Source organism: Anabrus simplex, chromosome 9, assembly GCF_040414725.1.
Source record: "Anabrus simplex isolate iqAnaSimp1 chromosome 9, ASM4041472v1, whole genome shotgun sequence".
In the NCBI taxonomy this organism is placed as follows: domain Eukaryota; kingdom Metazoa; phylum Arthropoda; class Insecta; order Orthoptera; family Tettigoniidae; genus Anabrus; species Anabrus simplex.
This window is the reverse complement of record NC_090273.1, coordinates 11,316,129-11,337,680: the sequence shown is the minus strand read 5'-3', so window position 1 is coordinate 11,337,680 and position 21,552 is coordinate 11,316,129. Positions and strand designations below refer to the sequence as shown.

Genomic DNA, 21,552 nt, shown 5'->3' with positions numbered 1-21,552 from the left:
TTTAAATAAAATTACTGAGTCGTGCCTTTCTACCCATCGGGTTTCGTACATTGAAATAAGTTTCTTTTCTTTTGTTCTGGACAACATTCAAAAATCATTGATTTCAATATTTTGGTTCTTTTGGCTGACATATGAAAGAATCCACAGACTTCTTTTATGACACCCATACAGTTTCTTATAGAAGGTATTTTGCTCGCATCTGACAAACATAAATTTAGAGTGTGTGAAGAACAATGTGTATACAGGGCTAACGGTAGCTTTTCTCTGATGGAAGCTTGTACTCCTCTGAATTGCCCGCTCATCGTGGCAGCACCATCGTACCCTTGGCCTCTCATTTTGTTTAAGTCAAACCATAATGTTGACAAGGTCTCCAATATTGTGTTGGCCAAACCTGCTCCAGTGACGTCAAAAACGGGGAAGAATGTCAGACAATCTTCTTTGATTTTTAAGGTTTGGTCCTCTACCTAACGTACACAGAGAGAAAACTGTTCGATTTGGCTGATATCAGTGGTTTCATTTCATCTGCTAAAACGGAATCAAAAACAGACTTTCTGACATTTTCTACAGTTTTTGATTGCATTAAGTGACCGAATGTGTTAATAAGTTCGTTTTGAATGAAAGAACTTGTGTACATCGTCTTCCCACCACTGGTCATTAATTGGTCTTTAAGAATATTATCTCCACTGTTGGCTCGGTATCTCAACAACAATCGAAAATTCCCATCATTTTGGTCCAGTTCTTCAAGGCTTATTCATTATTTCGCGTTGGGGGGGGGGGGGGGCAGCGTCCCTGGGCCCCCCCTTATATACGCCCCTGGTTCAGGGATGTCACTTCCTTCTCTGTTTACTTTTCTAAACCAAACTCCAGGGCCATCACCTACACAGCGACCGCTGTTCAGCCCGAAGGCCTGCAGATTACGAGGTGTGTGGTCAGCACGACGAATCCTCTCCACCGTTATTCTTGGCATTTAGACCGGGGGCGCTATCTCATCTTCAGATAGATCCTCAATTATAATCACGTGGTCTGAGTTTACCTCGAACCAGCCCTCAGATCCAGGTAAAAATCTCTGGCCCGGCCGGGAATCCAACCCGGGGCCTCCGGTAAGAGGCAAGCACGCTACCCCTACACTGCGGGGCCGGCTGTATATTGTTAGGTCTCCTTAATTTAGAATTTGACTTAAGGCATCCTGCATTCGATTTCCGGCACTGACAGAGTTGAGAAGAGCATGGGATGGGGAAGATACAGGCTTGTTTGTGGGTGCAATAGTTGCCTTGTCTCTCCCCTAATCGAAATATCTACGACCTGGAAGGTAGTCCGTCACCTTTACGTGGTCCGCCTCCGTAGCGTAACGGTTAGTGTTATTAGCTGCCGTCCTCGGGGGTCTGGGTTCGGTTCCCGGTACTGCCAGAAATTTAAGAATGGCAGGAGGGCTGCTATGTGTTTGAAATTGTACATGCAGCTCACCTCCATTGGGGGTGTGCTTGAAAAGAGCTGCCCTACCTCGGGATGAAGACACGAGTTTACTTTACCTTCACGGGGCGTAGTACCAAAGTGATTCCTTTTTTTTTTTTTTTTTTAAGAAGACAAATTAAATGAAGATTCTACTTCCTCACAAACGAAGAACGATATGATCAATTTTACGAACAGTTTCAATAATGCAGCCGGTTTATGTTAAGAGTAGAGAAGCTATTATTTCGATTGTTGGATATAATTTCATGGTAACTATCAAAAGCATCAATATTTAATATTGGTGTTCTGTGATGAAGACCCCTCATCGCACTCGGTAGGACCGGCTTTCTACCGGACGAGTTGGCCGTGCGGTTAGGGGCGCACAGCTGTGAGCTTGCATCCGGGAGATAGTGGGTTCAAACCCCACTGTCGGCAGCCCTAAAGGTGGTTTTCCGTGGTTTCCCATTTTCACACCAGGCAAATGCTGGGGCTGTACCTTAATTAAGGCCATGGCCGCTTCCTTCCAACTCCTAGGCCTTTCCTATCCCATCGTCGCCATAAGACCTATCTGTGTCGGTGCGACGTAAAGCCCCTAGCAATAATAATAATAATAATAATAATAATAATAATAATAATAATAATAATAATAATAATAATAATAATAATAATAATCCGATGACACTGGCTGAATAGAAATTTGCCTGCACTAAAACATTAATTAATTAATTATAATTAACTACACTACCATGGCATTTATGCACACACATTAACAGGCTAACAGCTAATGCAATCCCGAATACTATGACACTGCACTGTTTCACAATCACAAGTGATAATAACATTCATGAAAACAAATTAACAGTGCACTCCTGAATTTCGCTCCCCTTGCTCAAATTTCAAAGAATGGAAACGTATTTAACAATTTGACCAACCTACAAATAGTGCCGATACGTTATGGCTATTTTTGAATCTTTATTTTAGTTTCTTTTTGTTGTGTAAAATGTTTTATATTACTGTAAGATGTGGGGGAAAAGCCTAGGTGCATTGCAAAGTGGTTGGGGATGTTGCTTAGGGCTCCGCCGTTCAGCTCTTACGCCCGCCTGCACTCTTTCTTTCCCTCACAAGCCCATATCCGTCCTTCCCGGCTGCATCCCCCACACTTGCTAAGAGTAGGGACTTACGTAGGGCTCTGCCGGACAGACCATACACCCGCCTGCACTCTTCCTTTCTGTGAAAAGCCGATATTGTCCTTCCAGGCTGGTCTCGCACCCCCTGACACTTGCTAAGAGTAGGGACCTACTCAGGGCTCTCCTGCCACAGTCCGAGCTCCTCAAGACTAAAGAGAAAACATCGTGCTTGCTGGACAGCAGCCACGGTCTGATAGCCTTTGCCATTTCCTTGAAGATAGAAAAGGTAAATGTTTACAGCCGAAATAATAAAGATAACATTGTATAACTGAATAGCACATAACATAAGTTGGACTTCGCTATATTTGTTCATCTCTTTATGTAATCAATTACAGAGTGAAATGACGTGAAATTGTTTTGAAAAGGCGGTGTGGCGGCGCCCAAAAGCCTTTCATGCACGAATTAGAGGATCAAAAACCGGCATCAAGAGCAACTACCTTGCATTCGCATATGACCTCTCGATCGTAATAGAAACACTGATACAGCTACAGAACAGATAAATATACTAAAGCAGGAAGCAGACAAAGCAGGACTCCAAATTTCCTTTGGAAAAACAAAACTACAAATATATAACCAACATCAAAGCAGCCCCATTACTTGAAGACAGACCACAGTAAAATAGAAAGAGTTCACATCTTCAAGTACCTCGGGGAAATCGTTCAGAACACAACACAAAAACACATATTTCGTTATTTATTGCTAAATATGAGAATTTAATAACAATGCTGTTAATTCGGTACCTCTACGCCAGGGTACGCCATGTTATGATGACGATGATGATGCTGATGATGACCATATTCTGAAACCCCAAAATGAAATAAGGTTAAAATTTAATTTATGTTTAAATCATTACCGCACCGTACTTCATCACTAAATATAACCTAACCTAGTTTTGAGTACGGACTCTACACCGCATTTAAAACTGATTTTAACTGTATATTTCAAATAATTTCCAAAAATTGTGACTACTGGGGGCAGTTCTATGGGATCAATTCGACCCCCCCCCCCAATCGTGGTTGGCCAGGCACGAGGAAGAGGAGAACTACTAGGAAAGCGAAAGATTGAGTCAATGAGGAGAAGGAGTCGCGAATTTTATGAACATCTATTTCTGTCTCGCCATGTTTGAGAGTCGGACAAGGTCTGAAGAAATACTTTGCATTCCTTGATGTGGTTAACAGATTGTTGTAACACCAAGTTAAGCCTATGACCATAGCAATGAACAAATATAGTCTGGTCATATTTATCCCTGACTAACTCCTGCAACCCACTGTGCTGCCCTGCCATCATTGCTGCGCCATCAAATGTTTCTGCTACTAAATTTTCACCGCACTGAAATTCTTGTAACACTCCAAAGAGATGTTTAGAGAGAGAAACAGCAGAACTGTCACCGCTTACATCACTGAAAATAAAAATCTCTCTTGAATTTCGCCTTTGGGACTAACATATTTAAATACAGTTGAGAGTTGTGTTCTTTCATCCAAAATAACAGAAATAAAGTTTGATTTCTTAACCTCGTCTTTAATTTCGCTGGTCATAAAACAGCTGTGGCTTCAAGAATATCATTTCGTATATCAAATGAAAGTCCTGAGAAAACTAGATGTTTCTAAGTGGTGCCGAAATACGAAATCTTTCTTAGCAATTAATGCTAGTAACTCCCTGTAATTACCCCTGTTATCAGATTCTTCAGTTTCTTGATGACCCCTGAACGGTAATCCTTGCTTTGAAAGAAAACACACAGTATCTATTAAAGTGCTGACAATATATCTGTTATTTTTTACTAGCTCATTATGCTCGTCAATTTTCTTTCTGTAAGCTGTACTCAAACAGAACTCTATTCTGGACCTTCCGAACTGAATCATATCGGCAACAGCGTTGATGTATGCTTGAGACACCTCATAGCGTCTCTTTAAAACTCTGAAACTATCTGAATTGTCCACACCGTCTTTATTCCAAGCATTATTTTCTGATGAAAATAGAATACATGAGCAACAGTAGAGTTTATTCATTTTCGCACAACCACAAAACCAGTCCAGATTTATGTACCACGAGTCATGAAAATATCGTACTGTTCTTTTCGATTCCTTCACTAAATTTTTAAGAGAAGGCGTGGGTCTACCTTTTTCAATTATGTTTTTCTTTTCTTCAATATTTCTTAACGAAAATGGCGTATTCATTAAGCTTTTTATTATACATGAACATTCTGGGCCCGCCAACTCACTTATTTTCGAGGTGGAAGCTACAGAAAATGAAAACCTACCATCTGTTTTCCAGTCAATGACCGGGTCAGGGACGGAATGAATGAAGCCCCATCTTGTGGCGAGGATAGGAATTGTACCGGCTGCCGAAGCCTGTCGCACTCCTCTGAGACAATGATTAATGACTGACAGATGAAATGAAATGATAGTGGAGAGTGTTGCTGGAATGAAAGATGACAGGGAAAACCGGAGTACACGGAGAGAAACCTGTCCCGTCTCCGCTTTGTCCAGCACAAATCTCACATGGAGGACCGGGATTTGAACCACGGAACCCAGCGGTGAGAGGCCGACGCGCTGCCGCCTGAGCCACGGAGGCTTATGTAGAAGCGACAGCACTGATTTTAATGTTTAATACGTTGTGCAGTCCTATAAGCTATCCTTACCTAACATAAATTCACACTTTAACAAGAGAAGTCACATGGTACTGTAATAGAAAACAATAACACAGTAATATAACAATACACTGTCGAGCGCGGCGGAAAGAACGGACAGAACAGCTCAGCTCCTACGTTATATAAGCTTTTGTTTCCATTTTCCACTGTGGTAACACGACCGGAGAACGTAGCAGGATACATCTCAGAGTCGAGGGGAGATGGTCTTTGCTTGGCGCAGTAATACTCGCCTAGCTGTTAGAAGAAGTTCAAAGCGAAACCACTGCATGGAGTGGTAACAGCCTCTCGCTCAGCTTTGACGGTGGCAATCTGATGCAATAGAGTTCTCGCGACACGTCCAAGTGAAGAAACAAAAATATTAACTATTAATATTAAAGAATATTCGAATTTTATATTTTCAAACTGTTACCAGTGGTAACAGTGGATATTAGCACGCTTCGCCACTGGTTTGAAATTTATTTAAATTCCTTCGTGATATGTAGCAAATAGCGTAGTATTTAGTGTCTTGATACCGTTATGTATTTTATAACAATTTTAGTGATGTTATTGAGTCATTTTAGGTTAGTTAATTGTAGTGTAATTGTGCTAGCGCGTGATCATATAATCCTCTGTTTGAGATCTCCCATTTTCTAAGTGAGCTTTACGCGAGTGATTCACATTCATTCAGTTGTTGCGGCTACCATTCGTTTTTACTGCGCGGAAACTAAATTGATCGTCACTTGTTTTATACTTGGCAATATCTATCGAAAAGTTAAGTAAAAACTAGATCTAGTTAAACTATAATTTTAACTGTCGTTACGTATACTGAAACATGTTTGTGGGCCATGCTGTACAAATCTGTCAAGTACAAATGTAGACGACAATAAGCACATTGGATGGATTTTGTAGTTGGGAGTTGAGCAATTAGAATCTTCAGTATCCAAAACACATTGTCAGAAAAATCAAGGCATCACATTCGACTGGAAATGTAGCTTTCTTCCAGACACGCATCATCATGTTATTGAATACGGGGGCACTGGACTGATTGTGAATAAGCATATGAAGGTTGATAATAACGTTACGGCTGTGGAGGTTAAACTCGAGTAAAACTTCCTCAGAAAAACGCTAGGCGAAATTTTCAAAAGAGTAGTGTTTGGAAAATGTTGAAAACTTTGCGCTGGGCAGACTTGGAAGTAAGCAGACGAGCAGCTCGACTAAGCGGTATGTTCCGAACTGTCAGTGGAGAGATGGCATGGAATGAATTAGTAGACGAATAAGTTCGAGCAGTGTTTTTGAGAGTAGTAGGAAAGATCACAATATGAAGATAAAGCTGGAATTCAAGGGGAATGGGGCAAATGTTCGTTTATAAGAAAGGGAGTTAGGGATTGGAATAATTGGCGAAGGAAGATGTTCTATACATTTCCAGATTCTTTGCATTTATTTAAGAATAGGCTATGGAAACAACAGATAGGGAATCTGACACCTGGGCGACTGCTCTTAATGCAGATCAAAGGTGATTGATTAATCCGGAATTACGAACAGATTTTGTTGAAGGAGTGAAAATGAATCTAGAACCAGACAACTGTTTGTTCCAGCCGGGGCTATACGGACGCTACCATCCCACTTCCCATGCTTGCGTCGCCGGAAACCTTTGGTGTGTTAGCGCAACGTAAAAAAACAAACAAAACTTGGCAGCTTGTTCCAACACTGGGACAGAGAGGAGGTCGGATCTGTAACACAAGTGGGCCTGATGTGCCACTTGGTTAGCCCTCCACACGTCAGTTACTTACTTGTGCGGTACAGTTTGCACAAATCCGACTGAACACTCGGCAGCGTCCACACAGCGCGAGACGAAGTTCGACTTCCGAGTAGGTGATATCACAGCAATGTCACCAAGTGACGATTTACTTTTGCTACAGTTATTTTGTTTGCTGTTTGCTGCTAAAGAAGAAGTTAAGTAAACATTGTAGATAGAAATGGAGCAAAAAATGGCTATTGGAAGAGATATATATTCACATGTAAATTTAATGAACGACGTAAGGAAAGATCCAGATGCCTGGCGTAATTATTCAAGAATGGATGAAAACGCATTTAGGCTATACCGAATTGCTTCGTTTGGTAACGCCTCTAATTGAAAGTCGAAATACTGTGATGCGCGTATCTATATCTCCACACGAAAGACTGAGTTGCTCTTTGAGGTTTCTAGCTACAGGAAGATCGTATAGAGACTTGAGATTTACGACGGCAATTTCTTATCAATCTTTGTCTATAATAATTCTGCACACATGTCGAACCGTTTACAAGGTTTTAAGCAAAGAATTCATGAAGGTAAGTTAAAAATCAATGTTTATTAAAGACAAAATTATTAAAATAATTGCAGTTAACAATAACCTTGCGAAAGATTAATAATATAATTAAACAGGTTTGTAAAGTTTTACAAAATCGGCAGCACTGTTTCATGCAACACTACCTAAATGCATGCTTTGAAGATCGCTACTGTTCATGGTGGTTGCACTAGAAGACTGAGTATAACGCGGTATTTCTGGCGGATAGTTTATCGCGGTGTACGAAGGGATATTATGTGGATTGTTCACTGATGTTATGGCAGTAATAGCTAATATTGTGATTGACCTCCGCAAAATGCTGAGAGAATTAAACGAAAAGTGTGAAGAGTATGGAATGATCATAAACAAGAAGAAAACCAAATTCATGATACTTTGAGATAAAGGTGAAAAAGTGACAATCAAGATAGGGGGAGAGATTATTGAACACATGAATAAGTTTAAGTATCTTGGAGCCATTGTAAATGAAGACCTTCACTCTATAACAGACATAAAAGCTCGAATTGCCTTAGCCAAGGAAAGCTTCAACAAGAAGGAAAAAAACTGTTTTGTGGCGCGCTAGAAAAAGATCTGAGGAAGGGACTTGCAAGGTGTTACGTATGGAGCAAAGCTCTATATGGCACTGAAACATGGACATTAAGGAAGAAAGAACAGAGAAGAAAGGAGGCATTTAAGATGTGGATTTGGAGAAGAATTTAAGGAGTAAGCTGGGAAGATAAAATTTCAAATGAGGAAGTTCTGAAGAGAGTGCGAGAAGTGAGGAGCATGCTGACAGTAATCCGAAAAAGAAAGCAAAATTGGATAGGTCATAATCTAAGACATAATACTTTACTACGAGTAGCAATGGAAGGAATAATAAAATGGAAACGAGGAAGGGGAAGGAGACGATATCAGTTATTAGACAGCATTAGAAAAAGAAAGGAAGATTATGCAGAAGTAAAGAAAAGGGCACAAGATCGAGAGATATGGAGATCACAGCCATGATTGGACTTGCCGGATGGCAGAGCAACCTATGATGATGTACACTGACAGAGAAATGTTGTTATAAGCAAGCACATTTCAAGGCATTTGCCTCGTAGGTAAATGTACACAACAATTTCTGTTTAGGTTCCCTAATTCTGCTTCAAAAATAGCCTCATTAATTATTTTTTCCACATAAATGCGTTGATCATTCGGTAAATGCCGAAGCTTATGAGCAATATTTCGGCCATAAATGTCGTGTCGATCCTCAGCTCTTCTTTCCGTCAATTGTTTTCCAATACAAGTTAGTATGCTATCTACTTCGGTTTTTCTCTTCCTCTTGAGTTGTCTGGGCGGTGTGCGTGTGCTCGGGGTAGGAGGTAACACGCCTACGTCAGAAGGACGACGATCCGGTACAGAACTGCTTGCTGATGATTGTGATGGTGGCCGAGGCTCTGGGGTAGAATTGTTCCTTTCTGAAGCTGTGTCACTTTCATCCTGAAAAAGAAATATATGTATTTAGGTTCCAAGCTCGCACGAGGAATGGAGACAAATAGCACGAGAATTTGAGAAAAAATGGAGTTTCCCTCATTGCTTGAGTGTCGTATAGAGTAATAAATAAGTTACAAGATTGTGAGCAACTGCACAATGACCTCGACAATGTTGTGAGATGGATAGTACGCAATGGTATGATAAAGTAAACTCGTGTCCTCATCCCGAGGTGGTGCAGCTCTTTTCAGGCACACCCCCATTGGAGGTGAGCTGCATGTACCATTTCCACCACATAACAGCCCTCCTGCCATTTTTAAATTTCTGGTAGCACCGGGAATCGAACCCAGACCCCCGAGGATGGCAGCTAATCACACTAACCGTTACGCTACGGAGGCGGACAATGGTATGATGATAAACGGGTTTAAAAGTCAAGTTGTGAATTTCACAACTAGGAAAAGTCCTCTCAGTTTTAATTACTGCATTGATGGGATGAAAGTTCCTTATGGGGGATCACTGTAAGTATCTAGGTGTTAATATAAGGAAGGATCTTCATTGGGGTAATCACATAAATAGGATTGTAAATAAAGGGTACATATTTCTGCAAATGGTTATGAGGGTATTTAGGGGTTGTAGTAAGGATGTAAAGGAGAGAGCATATACGTCTCTGGCAAGACCCCAACTAGAGTATGGTTCCAGTGTATGGGACCCTCACCAGGATTACTTGATTCAAAAACCAGGAAAAATCCAAAGAAAAGCAGCTCGATTTGTTCTGGGTGATTTCCGACAAAAGAGTATCGTAACAAAAATATTGCAAAGATTGGGTGAGAAGACTTGGGAGAAAGGAGACGAGCTGCTCGAGTAAGTGGTATGTTCCGAGCTGCCAGCGGAGAGATGGCGTGGAATGACATTAGTAGACGAATTAATTTGAGTAGTGTCTTTAGAAGTAGGAAAGATCACAATATGAAGATAAAGTTGGAATGCAAGAGGACAAATTGGGGCAAATATTCGTTTATAGGAAGGGGAGTTGTGGATTAGAATAACTTACCAAGGGAGATGTTCAATACATTTCCAAATTCTTCGCAATTATTTAAGAAAAGGGTAGGAAAACATATAGAGAATCTGCCACCTGCCGTAAATGCAGATCATTATTGCTTGATTGATTGATTGATTGCCATGATGGTAAACAAGTCATGATTGTACCACCGCCAGAGAGTGGTTCGTATTCTTTCAATTATAAGCGATTCTATAGCATGGTACTGATGGCAGTCATCAGTGCAAATTCATCATCATCATCTGTTTACCCTCCAGGGATCCCACCTCTACCGCCTCAAGGGCAGTGTCCTGGAGCTTCAGACGAGCTTCAGACTCTTGGTCGGGGGATACAACTGGGGAGAATGACGAGTACCGCGCCCAGGCGGCCTCACCTGCTATGTTGAACAGGGGCCTTGTGGAGGGATGGGAAGATTGGAAGGGATAGACAAGGAAGAGGGAAGGAAGCGGCCGTGGCCTTAAATTAGGAGAAGTGGGAAACCACGGAAAACCACCCTCCTCTACTCAGTTGACCTCCCGAGGCTGAGTGGACCCCGTTTCAGCCCTCGTACCACTTTTCAAATTTTCGTGGCAGAGCCGGGAATCGAACCCGGACCTCCGGGGTGGCAGCTAATCACGCTAACCACTACACCACAGAGGCGGACATCAGTGCAAATTATGAATTCATTATATGTGAATTTGGTGTGAATGGAAGAATTTACGACGGAGGTGTAATTGAACAAACAGTATTTTACAATAAACTGAAAAATAAATCTTTATATATTCCTGGTCTGCAACGGCTGAATAATTCAGGTAAAATCCTCAACTATGTGTTTGTAGGCGACGAAGCATTTGCCTTGACTTCAACTTTTTTAAGCCCTTTTAATCAAAGAGAGTCAACAAATGAGCGTACAACATTCAATTATCGTTTATCAAGAGCAAGGCGCACTGCAGAAAATGCGTTTGGCATATTTGCATCGAGATTTAGAATTTTTCAAAACAGTATTAATTTGAAACTTGAAAATATAGAAATGGTCGCTATGACGTGCTGCGTGCTTCGTAACTTTTATTGAGAAGAAAATGTTCTACCACCCTACACACCAATCGGAAGCTTGGACTCTGAAGACTCTGTAAGGAATACACGCCAGAGAACAAATGAATAAGAGATCACCGAGGCTTATCCTGTGCGGAATGGAGCGAGGCCATGACAGCTAATGTGTGCGCCGTCCGCTCCGTGCCGGGAAGGTCCCAGGACAACACCCTCTGTCGGCGTTGCCACAGAGAGCACGAAACTCTTGCCCATGTCCTGGGTGCCTGTCCTCACGGGGAGGTATTGAGAAATTCCCGCCATCATACAATACGACACATGATCGCGATCTCGCTGAGGGATCACGGTTTCACGGTGCACGAAGAGGTCTCTGGCCTAGCTACCGGCGGGAGTAACAGGCGTATTGACATGATAGCCTTTCAACCAGCTAGCAAGCAAGGACTAATCTAGATCCCACAATACGCTTCGAGTCGCACGTTGGCCAGGCCAAAGAGGTGGACGCCGAGAAGAATTCGATTTACCAGCCAATCGTGAACTACTATAAAGATAAATATCACCTAGACAGTATTTCCGTCCATGGACTCAAGATCGGAGCTCGAGGCACAATCCCTAAATCTCTTGTACAGGTATGTGATTCTCTCGGTCTCAACCGGACACGACTTCACGACAGCGCTATCGCCGCAATACGAGGTTCAGTAACCATACTCCGCAACCATCTATATAACATTTGAAGAACCATACATCATGCCATATTCCAAATTCGTTCCAAACTTATTCCTGAGCCTTGTGGTGGGTATTTCTATCTGACATACTAGCAAACTTAGAAGACAAAATACTGTGTAGTTGTTATACTTTGTCCTTGTGGTAGCCTCCTCATGGGGGAAGTTGTATTAATAATAATAATAAATTAGGCTCACAATCATTAGTGTTAAGAACAGGTGATGCTGATCTAGCTGATATAGAAAGAGGACATTACAAAAGTAGTTCCAGGGATGCAAAGAAGACTAGAGAAGAGTTTTTGGCTTATTTCGATAATGAAGGCAGCGTTCCCTGGCAGAGCAGAATGTGTAATGTAAATAATAGATAAATATCTTCAATAGTGAAGACAGTTTTTACCGACAGATTGGACTAGGCCTATGTGAAATGCAGTAATAAACTTATTCAAAAAAGTATTCTGTTACAACACGTACCTCAAAAATTGTTTCTTCAACATTGGAGATTGGTATTCGAGGGGTGTCTTGGTCATCAACAAACTCCAGTAGGTTGTAGTACCACAAGGTAGGTACATACACGTCTTCTGTGTTGCTACCTGCCTTCAGTGAGTCCTTGACCTTCTTCTTTTCTTTGCGGTAGGAACTACGTAATGAATTGACTTTCTTTGTCACTGAAGCTCTGTCGGCGCTTGGTTCTATCTGTAAAGTTAAAATGGGGAAGAAATGTTAGTAGTGACCACCAGCCCACGGAACTGACCTGATTAGAAAAACCGTCTTATAATGAATTAACGGATGTACTATTTTACTTCAATATGTGCCGCACATTTTATGCAACTGAAAATGTGTAACAAAACTAAATTTAATTTATATTTTATATCTTTCTTTCTTAATCTGCTCACCCTCCAGGGCTGGTTTTTCCCTCGGACTCAGCGAGGGATCCCACCTCTACCACCTCAAGGGCAGTGTCCTTGGGTCGGGGATACAACTGGGGGGAATGACCAGTACCTCGCCCAGGCGGCCTCACCTGCTATGCTGAACAGGCGCCTTGGTGGGGATGGGAAGATTGGAAGGGATAGACAAGGAAGAGGGAAGGAAGCGGCCGTGGCCTTGAGTTAAGTACCATCCCGGCATTTGCCTGGAGAAGAAGTGGGAAACCACGGAAAACCACTTCCAGGATGGCTGAGGTGGGAATCGAACCCACCTCTACTCAGTTGACTTCCCGAGGCTGAGTGGACCCCGTTCCAGCCCTCGTACCAAATTTCGTGGCAGAGTCGGGAATCGAAACCGGGCCTCCAGGGGTGGCAGCTAATCACACTAACCACTACATCACAGAGGCGGACTATTGTATATACACCATTTCTAAAACTGAATATTACAAAAATGCATTTGACTGTTCATTCTGAATATATAACATGGAAAGAATCCTACTTACCTCTTTTAATTTGTCTATCATTTTGTCGTATGCAGCATTCTTTTTATTCCTGTCATAATATTCCTTGGATTTTAGTTTCCAAAGAGATGGCAGAGACTTGTACAACTCGATAAATTCCGCAATAAACTGTTTTGAACAATTTCTTACATCTGACATTATTGTTTAGGCTACACCTACCCGCACTGGAAAGTACTTCGTGTTTTAAGGCGCGGCGTGAGCTAACCTGTCACTTCACTGCACAACATACTGCAACGTTTACGCAAGCCGCGCTTCTTGGCTTGCATGAGCTGCCGTCTTCCCGTACAAGCTTTCCGCTGCAAACCGGTTTGCACAAGTATGCTCCAAGTAAAGCATGCGCGTGTGGACGGCCCTGAGGCAGTGTTGCCAACTTAGTTTTTTCCCCTCTAAATCTAGCTTTTTTCATCCAACGTGCATCATGCGATGTGGCGTTGTGGTTCCCCATTTATGAACGCAGACTTTCTCTCTCTGTGTTTAATGTTTAATTTAATATGTTAATATTATAAAAATGTACCGGTAGTTAATGTGTTCATAAACCTGTGTTGTATTATAACGAAGACTCTACATAAAGGGGCTTTTCAGCCTCAGTGACATGTAAATCATCAATAAATTAAAATTCAAATTTAAAAAAGAATATCTCTCTCCCTATGTTCCCTTCTTGTATGATGTGGTAGCAATCTCGTAGTCATGATACAGACGCACCACTGATCCAGCGGGAATATGGAATGTGCCTTTATGATGTAATATTATGACATCCCTTCTCATCCTTTAACTTTACTATCGTCCAATAACCTCATAAAACTACCTTACTTATGCCTGGATCCTCGATTTCATCCATCCTATCCGACCGCCCTTGATCAACCCTTGTTCTTTTCCGACCACGACGGACGTAAAAGAAACTGTAAAAAGAAAAGAAAATTGGGTTGGCAACACTGCCCTGAAGAAGTGGACAGAGAAGTTTATCTTCTAGGGATACGATGGGCTGGACTGTATACGAATATGATATTTCAGACTCTAATTTCACTCCAACAATCGTGTTTCTTTCATATTTTGCTGTCTCTGTGTCTCTGTTTTCAGAGAGACCTTCCTTTGTTTACTGTGCGAATTATCTTTTCGACATATTCGAAAGGAACATAGGTAGTCTTCACTTACATCATTAAAAAAGACTCATAAAGAGGCTTGACATCAATACTTTCCTCGGAAGACATTTGCACGACTGTAATTCATCCTCCAGATTTTCAGTAATGGTGGCGTCTTCAAGTATCTTGATCAAACTGAAAACAGTTTGGAATTTATATTTCTTTCACGTGATGAAGGCGTTAATTTAATGTGGTGTAAAAAAACTCTAACACCTTATTTGTGTCAATTCTCATTGTGTAAGGTACAAACACAAACGCACAATCTCAAGAAGACACTAATTACAAATCACACAACATACACGTAAACAACAGTGAGACAGTATGCTATTATAGGCAGGGATTCCGGATCCGCGGTATGCTGGTCTTTGGTCCAATGGATGCCGAATTCGCTTTCTGGCCGGGTCGGGGATTTTAGCTTTCATTAGTTAATTCTTATGGCTCGGGGGCAGGGTGTTTGTGCTGCCTTCAACATTATAATTCATCTTGGGTAGGGCCCTCATCCTTAGAGACGCGCAGGTCACCTATACAGGCATCTTCGGAGGCCAAACGCCTGTAAGGTGGTGGTGACCATTGTTTCAAGAGGAAGTACAACTATGGAACCATCATCCATATACCACTAATCAGAGAAGAAAAATGGAAGAGATCCGACACTTCGAAAAATGAAGATATCGGCCAAAGAAAGACAAGGGCCTCGAAGGATGTGAAAATGAAAGACTCCCTAGGCCTCCACACGTAATACCGTCTGCGTCGAAAAAGAACAAGTCGGCGAAGGGTCGTCGGATAGGATAGGTGAAAGCGACGAGCCTGGCACAAGTAAGTGGAAGCAATGCCAAGACTCAGCTAAGGGCTTTGTGGTCGCCAACCCACGCTCCCTGGGGCCCCTTTTAGTCGCCTCTTACGACAGGCAGGGGTTACCGTGGGTGATATTCTACCGCTCCCACCCAGAAGGGTATTAAAACCTGTAACTGCTTATGTGCAGCGAGCGAGTCAGTAAGGGCAGCTAGAATTTGCGTTATTGCCATGTTGTGGACCATTTATACCTGTTTGATATAAATACCTGCCAGCTGACAGATTCAAAGAGGCTGTCACATATCAAATGACTGCTTGTACGTCATGTACGACAGATGGTCCAAGCCTCCCCTTGCGAGTTGTGTGCATAGGACGTGTCCCATTGATCAGCAGTGTGTGTGTATGCTCGTGACGGAGATGCTGCAGTCAGCTGCTTGCCACATAACTTTAGAGCTGGGGTCTTCAAATAGCGGACTCTAGTCCGGATCCGGATCCCGATGTCTTTTCACTCAATCAGACATCAATGATCTACATTATGAAGGGCTTATTTCCAAAGTGACGCAACTCTACTTTTTTCGGATTTCAATCTGAACGTGGGGATGTATTCCCACAATAGTTCTTTGTCATGTGGAAACGTATTTATTTCCACAGTGACGCTACTCCCCGCTGTTTTTATTTCCATAGTGCCGCAACTCCACCCGACCAGCGCCTCCTAGAGAACAAGGCCTGGCAATACGATTCGTAACGTCACGCGACTGGGCACAGCGCGAGTGGATAGTATGTATGTTTAGTCCGTCAGCGATTCCGCTGGTGGGATCCCCAACAGCTCTGCCATCAGCTGTCATAGATGGCCTAGGCATCACTGAAGAGGCGTACTAGGGAAATGAGGAGTGAGGTAGTTTCCCGTTGCCTTCCTCACGAGTGGATAGTAGATGAAACTAATTCCTTACAATACGCTGGTTAAATTACATTCTACGAATATTCTTTCCCGTAGGCGCGCATATCCGAAGCGAAATTAGTAATATACCGTAATAATTAGGAAGGGCAATTAAAAATGCAAAAAATAATACAGTTTTTTAAGAGTCTTATAATACTGAACACTTTATTAATATGCTTATATGACACTTTCTTTCGTATATTTGAGAGTAAAAATGATCAGTTCCTTTTACAAAACTCGCCATAAGACCTCTCCGTGTCGGTGCGACGTAAAGCCGCTAGCAAAAAAAAACAACAACTTTTACAAAACTGAACTTGCTGATGAAAGATCAAAAACATGTAAGTACAGCAAAAGGTATTAAATAAAAATAATAACCTACCTTACTTACAGTAGGAGAGCCTCTGTGGCTCAGACGGCAGCGCGTCGACCTCTCACCGCTGGATACTGTGGTTCAAATCCCGGTCACTCCATGTGAGATTTGTGCTGGACAAAGCAAAGGGGGGACAGGTTTTTCTCCGGGTACTCCGGTTTTCCCTGTCATCTTTCATTCCAGCAACACTCTCCATTATCATTTCATAGCATCTATCAGCCATTAATAAATCACTTTGGGAGTGGCGACCCCATCGTACTAATAGCCTATATCTGCTTCATTCATTCCATCCCTGACCCAGTCAAAGACTGGAAAACAGGTTGTAGGTTTTCATTTTTTTTCATTCACTTACAGTAGCAGTCCAGGAAATACAAGCTGTAATGCTCAGTGTTGTCGGTCATGAAAACAGGTAAACATTTTTTTTTTTTTACAGTAGAAGCCTAACATAAATTAAGGGGGTGAAGAGCTCACAAAATTTGGCTGTTATTCAAAGAGAATGATTACAGTACATGCCAACAATAGTTTGTTCATCAAGTCATCAAAATTATATTCGCATTCCCTAGTGTATATAAATGTACTCATATGATTTTGAACCCTGATTCAGATAACCAGAACAGGGGAAAAATTGAAGTTACTCTGGAAATAAAACAACTTATTAAAATATATGAACTTAAATTTGAAAAGTAGCATGCCAATTCTGATAACATTTGAACTGACCTTCACCCAGACATTTTCTGAAATTGTTTTCAATTTAGCTTCACCAGGTTGCTTAAAACTGAAATGGACATGAGGTGAACATGACATAAGAAAATATAAAAGGAAATCTCTATGAACATTAATTGTTAAAATCCTAAAAAAACATATTAAGAACTTGCATCCCTGCCATTACATTAATAAAAATGTAGCAGAACACACATTGAACTATTCATGTCATGCTTTATGAACCAGCTGCATTGTATAGATATGACACACATGAGATCAATTAATTAATTAATCCCCAATTTTTCACAGATGCATGTTACATTCATTACATGCAACAACAAAAGCTGGAAGAAGTACTTTCTCCAAGAGAAAATTCATAACCAAAGTGTGAATAGGCTATAATGCTGGAAGAGGAAATTCATAATTGAATTCACAATTACCGGTACTCAAACAGGAATGTTTACTACTGAAGGAACTTACAGTGATTAACCCTGAATTCAGAGTTTACACATTCCCTTTCCGGGGTATTTGTGGATCGCAGAGGTGAAAGAAGGTGCCAGGATGAATGGGTCTAACTACAATGTCAAGAATAGAATTTAAAACTTAAAGTGAAGGTTATATTTTTAGACACCAAAATTGACAGTTTTTACAAGTAGCAAACGTTAAATAAGATTGGTAAAATATACAAGATTCAGAATCTTAACACCTTGGGCTTTAAGCCCCTAGCTTTACATTTCCTGAGTTACATGCTCAAGTTTACAAAAATCACAAACTTACTCAAGGGCAGAAATCCCACTAATTCATGGAGCACTTGCTCTGAAAATTACAACACCTAGCCTTCCAGAGGCATTCTGAAATCTCACTTTGAAAAAGAGCTAACAGGCTCTCAGTTTCTCCTAGCCTATTCAAGGCAATATTAGAAAATTACAATCACTCGCCATCAAGACACAACTTACAAATTTGAAACAAGGGTATCTCGTACCCAACCTATTGGGCCTTTGCGGAAAAGAACAGGTTAAGTAAATGGACCGAAACACAAATTGAATGGAGCTGTGCACTTGCACTCCTAGATATGAACTCTTAAAACCTAAAGGGCACTAGGCTGATGAAGCAGAGGATATTCCCAAACTACTGAGGTGACTCATATAGAAATAACTTTAATACATGGCAGAAACGAAAGATCACAAAAATGTGGCAGTTGAAGATTTTATGAAGTTATTACATTAGCCGGCAGAAAGTTACATTTTTAGAAAAGAAGGTTACATGGTTAACAATTTCGGACCTTTCCCTCGGGTTAAACTGTGGAGCTAGCAAGAAATAAAGATGTTATGTGGCCATTACCTTATAGAAGTTCTGGCAGCTGACGAAGAGGCCTCCCGCCTCCTGCTTGACACACACACTCAGTAAGATGACGATCAATTGGCCAAGAGACGTGAAAATCCGCAGTTTATAAACCCTCGGGGAAAGTTCGAGACCATTCAAGATTAAACTAGCCACCCCCTCTCATTTTATTGGGTAATTTAAAAATTACACTCAAAATCGAAGAAAAAGACTGTGATTGGTAGAAAATTAATTGCAGAAATTAGGGATTGGCTGGATTCAAACTGGTGGAAAGAAAAGATAAATATTGCCAACCCAAAAATAAATGAACATCAATTAGTAAAAAAAACCTTATGAATACAAAACTTCTTTAAATCAAAAGTTCTTTCACTTTGCACCAGGGTGCATGATCATAGTTTTTAGCAGTGACATCTATGGAAGAATGTCCAAACTTCTTGATGAATGGCAAACAAAACAAGTAGAAATACAGTCAGTTCAGGAAACTTCACAATAACAAAATTACGGTACATCATATTTTAGTGGTGACATCTTCTGAGTAAATTTATAAGTTAGTCTAGATTCAATTTCACTGTTTCACCAGTAGAGGAGTTCTTTTAGGCGCTAGATTTAAATGCACGGCATTAGGGTGTACCTCCTGGTACAGAATTCATAGAGGTTCATCAACTCAGTAATTAATAATAGCAATGTACTGAAAACATGAGAAAGCCTCAGCTTACCACAGAAAAAAGAAAAGGATGTTTAATGATTTTGTAGGATATGTGCCACCAAGGTAATGAACCGTATTTGTTAAATGACAGAATACCTGTTTAACATAAAAGGTGCCCTCTCAAATGTAACATCACTCCCTGAAAAATGACACCTGGCAATAAATACGATAAAATAAAAGTGCTCTTGTGTTATTACTGTATTCTCTTCTAAAGAAACTACTATGGAAAACAGAGCTACTAAATTTGGCAATATGTCAAGAAGTACATCTGGTACTGTAGATACAGAGTCCTTGTTGCCCAAAATATTAAAGAATAGCTAAATAAACTTCTAAATATTGTCACATTATCAACATAATAAATAATATGGCATGTACAAAATTAAAATACAACCCCCTCAGCTTACATACTCAAGTATTCCACAAGCATACCACAAGTTCAATAATACCATACCCATACCAGGTAGGAATTAAACCCACCCCAGCATAAGCAATTCTTGTATTGGATGATAATATTGTTGCAAAACAAGGAGCACAATTACCACAGTTTTGAGTGATGGAACACTTGTGTTGCCACAGGTGCTCAAACACTTGTTACCAATTCAAACAATAATATTGCTATTCTTAAATTAACAAAGGCAACCAAACATTGCACTGAGAGATTTAGTAGTCAGTATTACTTTTTATCATAAGTAGTAAAAGTACCGTATGAAGTATATGAGATGAAGTTATAACAATTTTGTGTTGTCATTAACACAAGAACTGAAAAATCTTGTAAGACCTAAATTGCCTGCCATGAGACACAAAGCTAGCAAATAACAACACACCAATATAAATGCAAGTTTTTCTAGTTTAGAAAATACTCTATTTACTACTATCAGTGTGGGATAGGCTTTTTCTTGATTAAAATGAAGTAAACACACTGTTCCTTTTCAATGCAGTTCCAGTCTTGTTTTACAGATATTGAACTTAATTTTTCTTTAAATTCCTAAAAAAAAAAAAAAAAAAAAAAAAAAAAAAAAAAAAAAAAAAAAAAACAGTACTGATATGAGCTTTATAGGTCTCTGAATTTTGAGCAAGAGCCTTGGCCAAACTTTCATTGTCTACTCGACAACGTCTATCATCTGGAGCTTCTCGGTGGGCAGATGTGGTATGAGACAAGTACTCTGGGCAGTTTGGAAACTGACAAGGAACAGCTCCTAAAACGTTTAGACCAAATTAGAATGTATTCACCTAGATATAAATGCTCTCATCTATTAATTCATGGGACCACTTACTTCACAGGACCATATCATGTCTTAGATATATCTGGTTGATTTTCATGTAAGGAGACAGAGAATGTCATTGAGTCAATGTAATTTACAATAATTATACAGAACCTAACATAATTGCAATAAACACAATAACATTGCTGTCTAGCCTGAACTAAAGATATTAACCCACACTAAGAGGTTTATTCCCTCATGCAATATAATAAATAGAACTGCCTCACTTACAGTTAAGGGTTTAGCACAGTAGGAGTACATGAAAGCCAATACCTTACATGCCTTCATAATTTTGGCCCTATAAGTTTTCCCAGAATATCACTATACCCACAACAGTAGTCCTATAAAGTAAGGTGAAAACTCAGCACATCCCAAACTAAATGTAATAACTCGTAAATTCAATACAACAAATGCTTAAATCAGTAAGATATAAATCACCCCACAAAAATCTAGTATTTCATTTATAAATAGCAAAGATATAAGAGACCTATCCACAAACTTTTCACAAGCCTTGGATGAGATAAAGGTGCAGTCAATAATTTCCCATTTCTCTCATCATACATGCTGGTCGTCCATTCAACCTCATGAGTTTTGAAATGGAGGTCGCACACCTACAACACAGGGCTCCATTTCAAGGACCATTCCACAACTTAAGTCATTGAATGATCAAAATCAGATATAATATACTAATAACTAAGACTTACCTTTGCATTTTTGGAAGGAACAAAATCATCGTCAGATGGAAACGAGAAAACACTCACTTTAGGGCCAGTGCGATAATTGCCCTTACAAATTGGAACACTGCATTTCTGAGGCATCGTTATTCATAATTTGAAAAACAGTGATTGCAATTCACAACAACACACCATTAAAAATAAACTCAGTTCTAACCTCACGTGGCAGCCATGCCGGCACTTTAAACACAATTTATTAATATTAACAATTTATAAGTACTAACACCTTTAACTGAACTTACACTAATAGGAATATTAAGCGAGTGTTAACACACA

General features: G+C 40.5%; 1 protein-coding gene across 1 annotated transcript; it reads right to left on the bottom strand.

Moving 5' to 3' along the window:
• Positions 1 to 8,289: 8,289 nt before the first annotated feature.
• LOC136881031 (uncharacterized) lies at positions 8,290 to 13,507 on the bottom strand. The gene is made up of 3 exons (XM_067153629.2): positions 13,279 to 13,507; positions 12,324 to 12,545; positions 8,290 to 9,062 (listed from the first exon to the last, which is right to left on the bottom strand). Exons 1-3 carry the CDS (start codon positions 13,432 to 13,434, stop codon positions 8,664 to 8,666), a joined length of 777 nt encoding a protein of 258 aa, XP_067009730.2. The 5' UTR covers positions 13,435 to 13,507; the 3' UTR covers positions 8,290 to 8,663.
• Between the last annotated feature and the right edge of the window lie 8,045 nt (positions 13,508 to 21,552).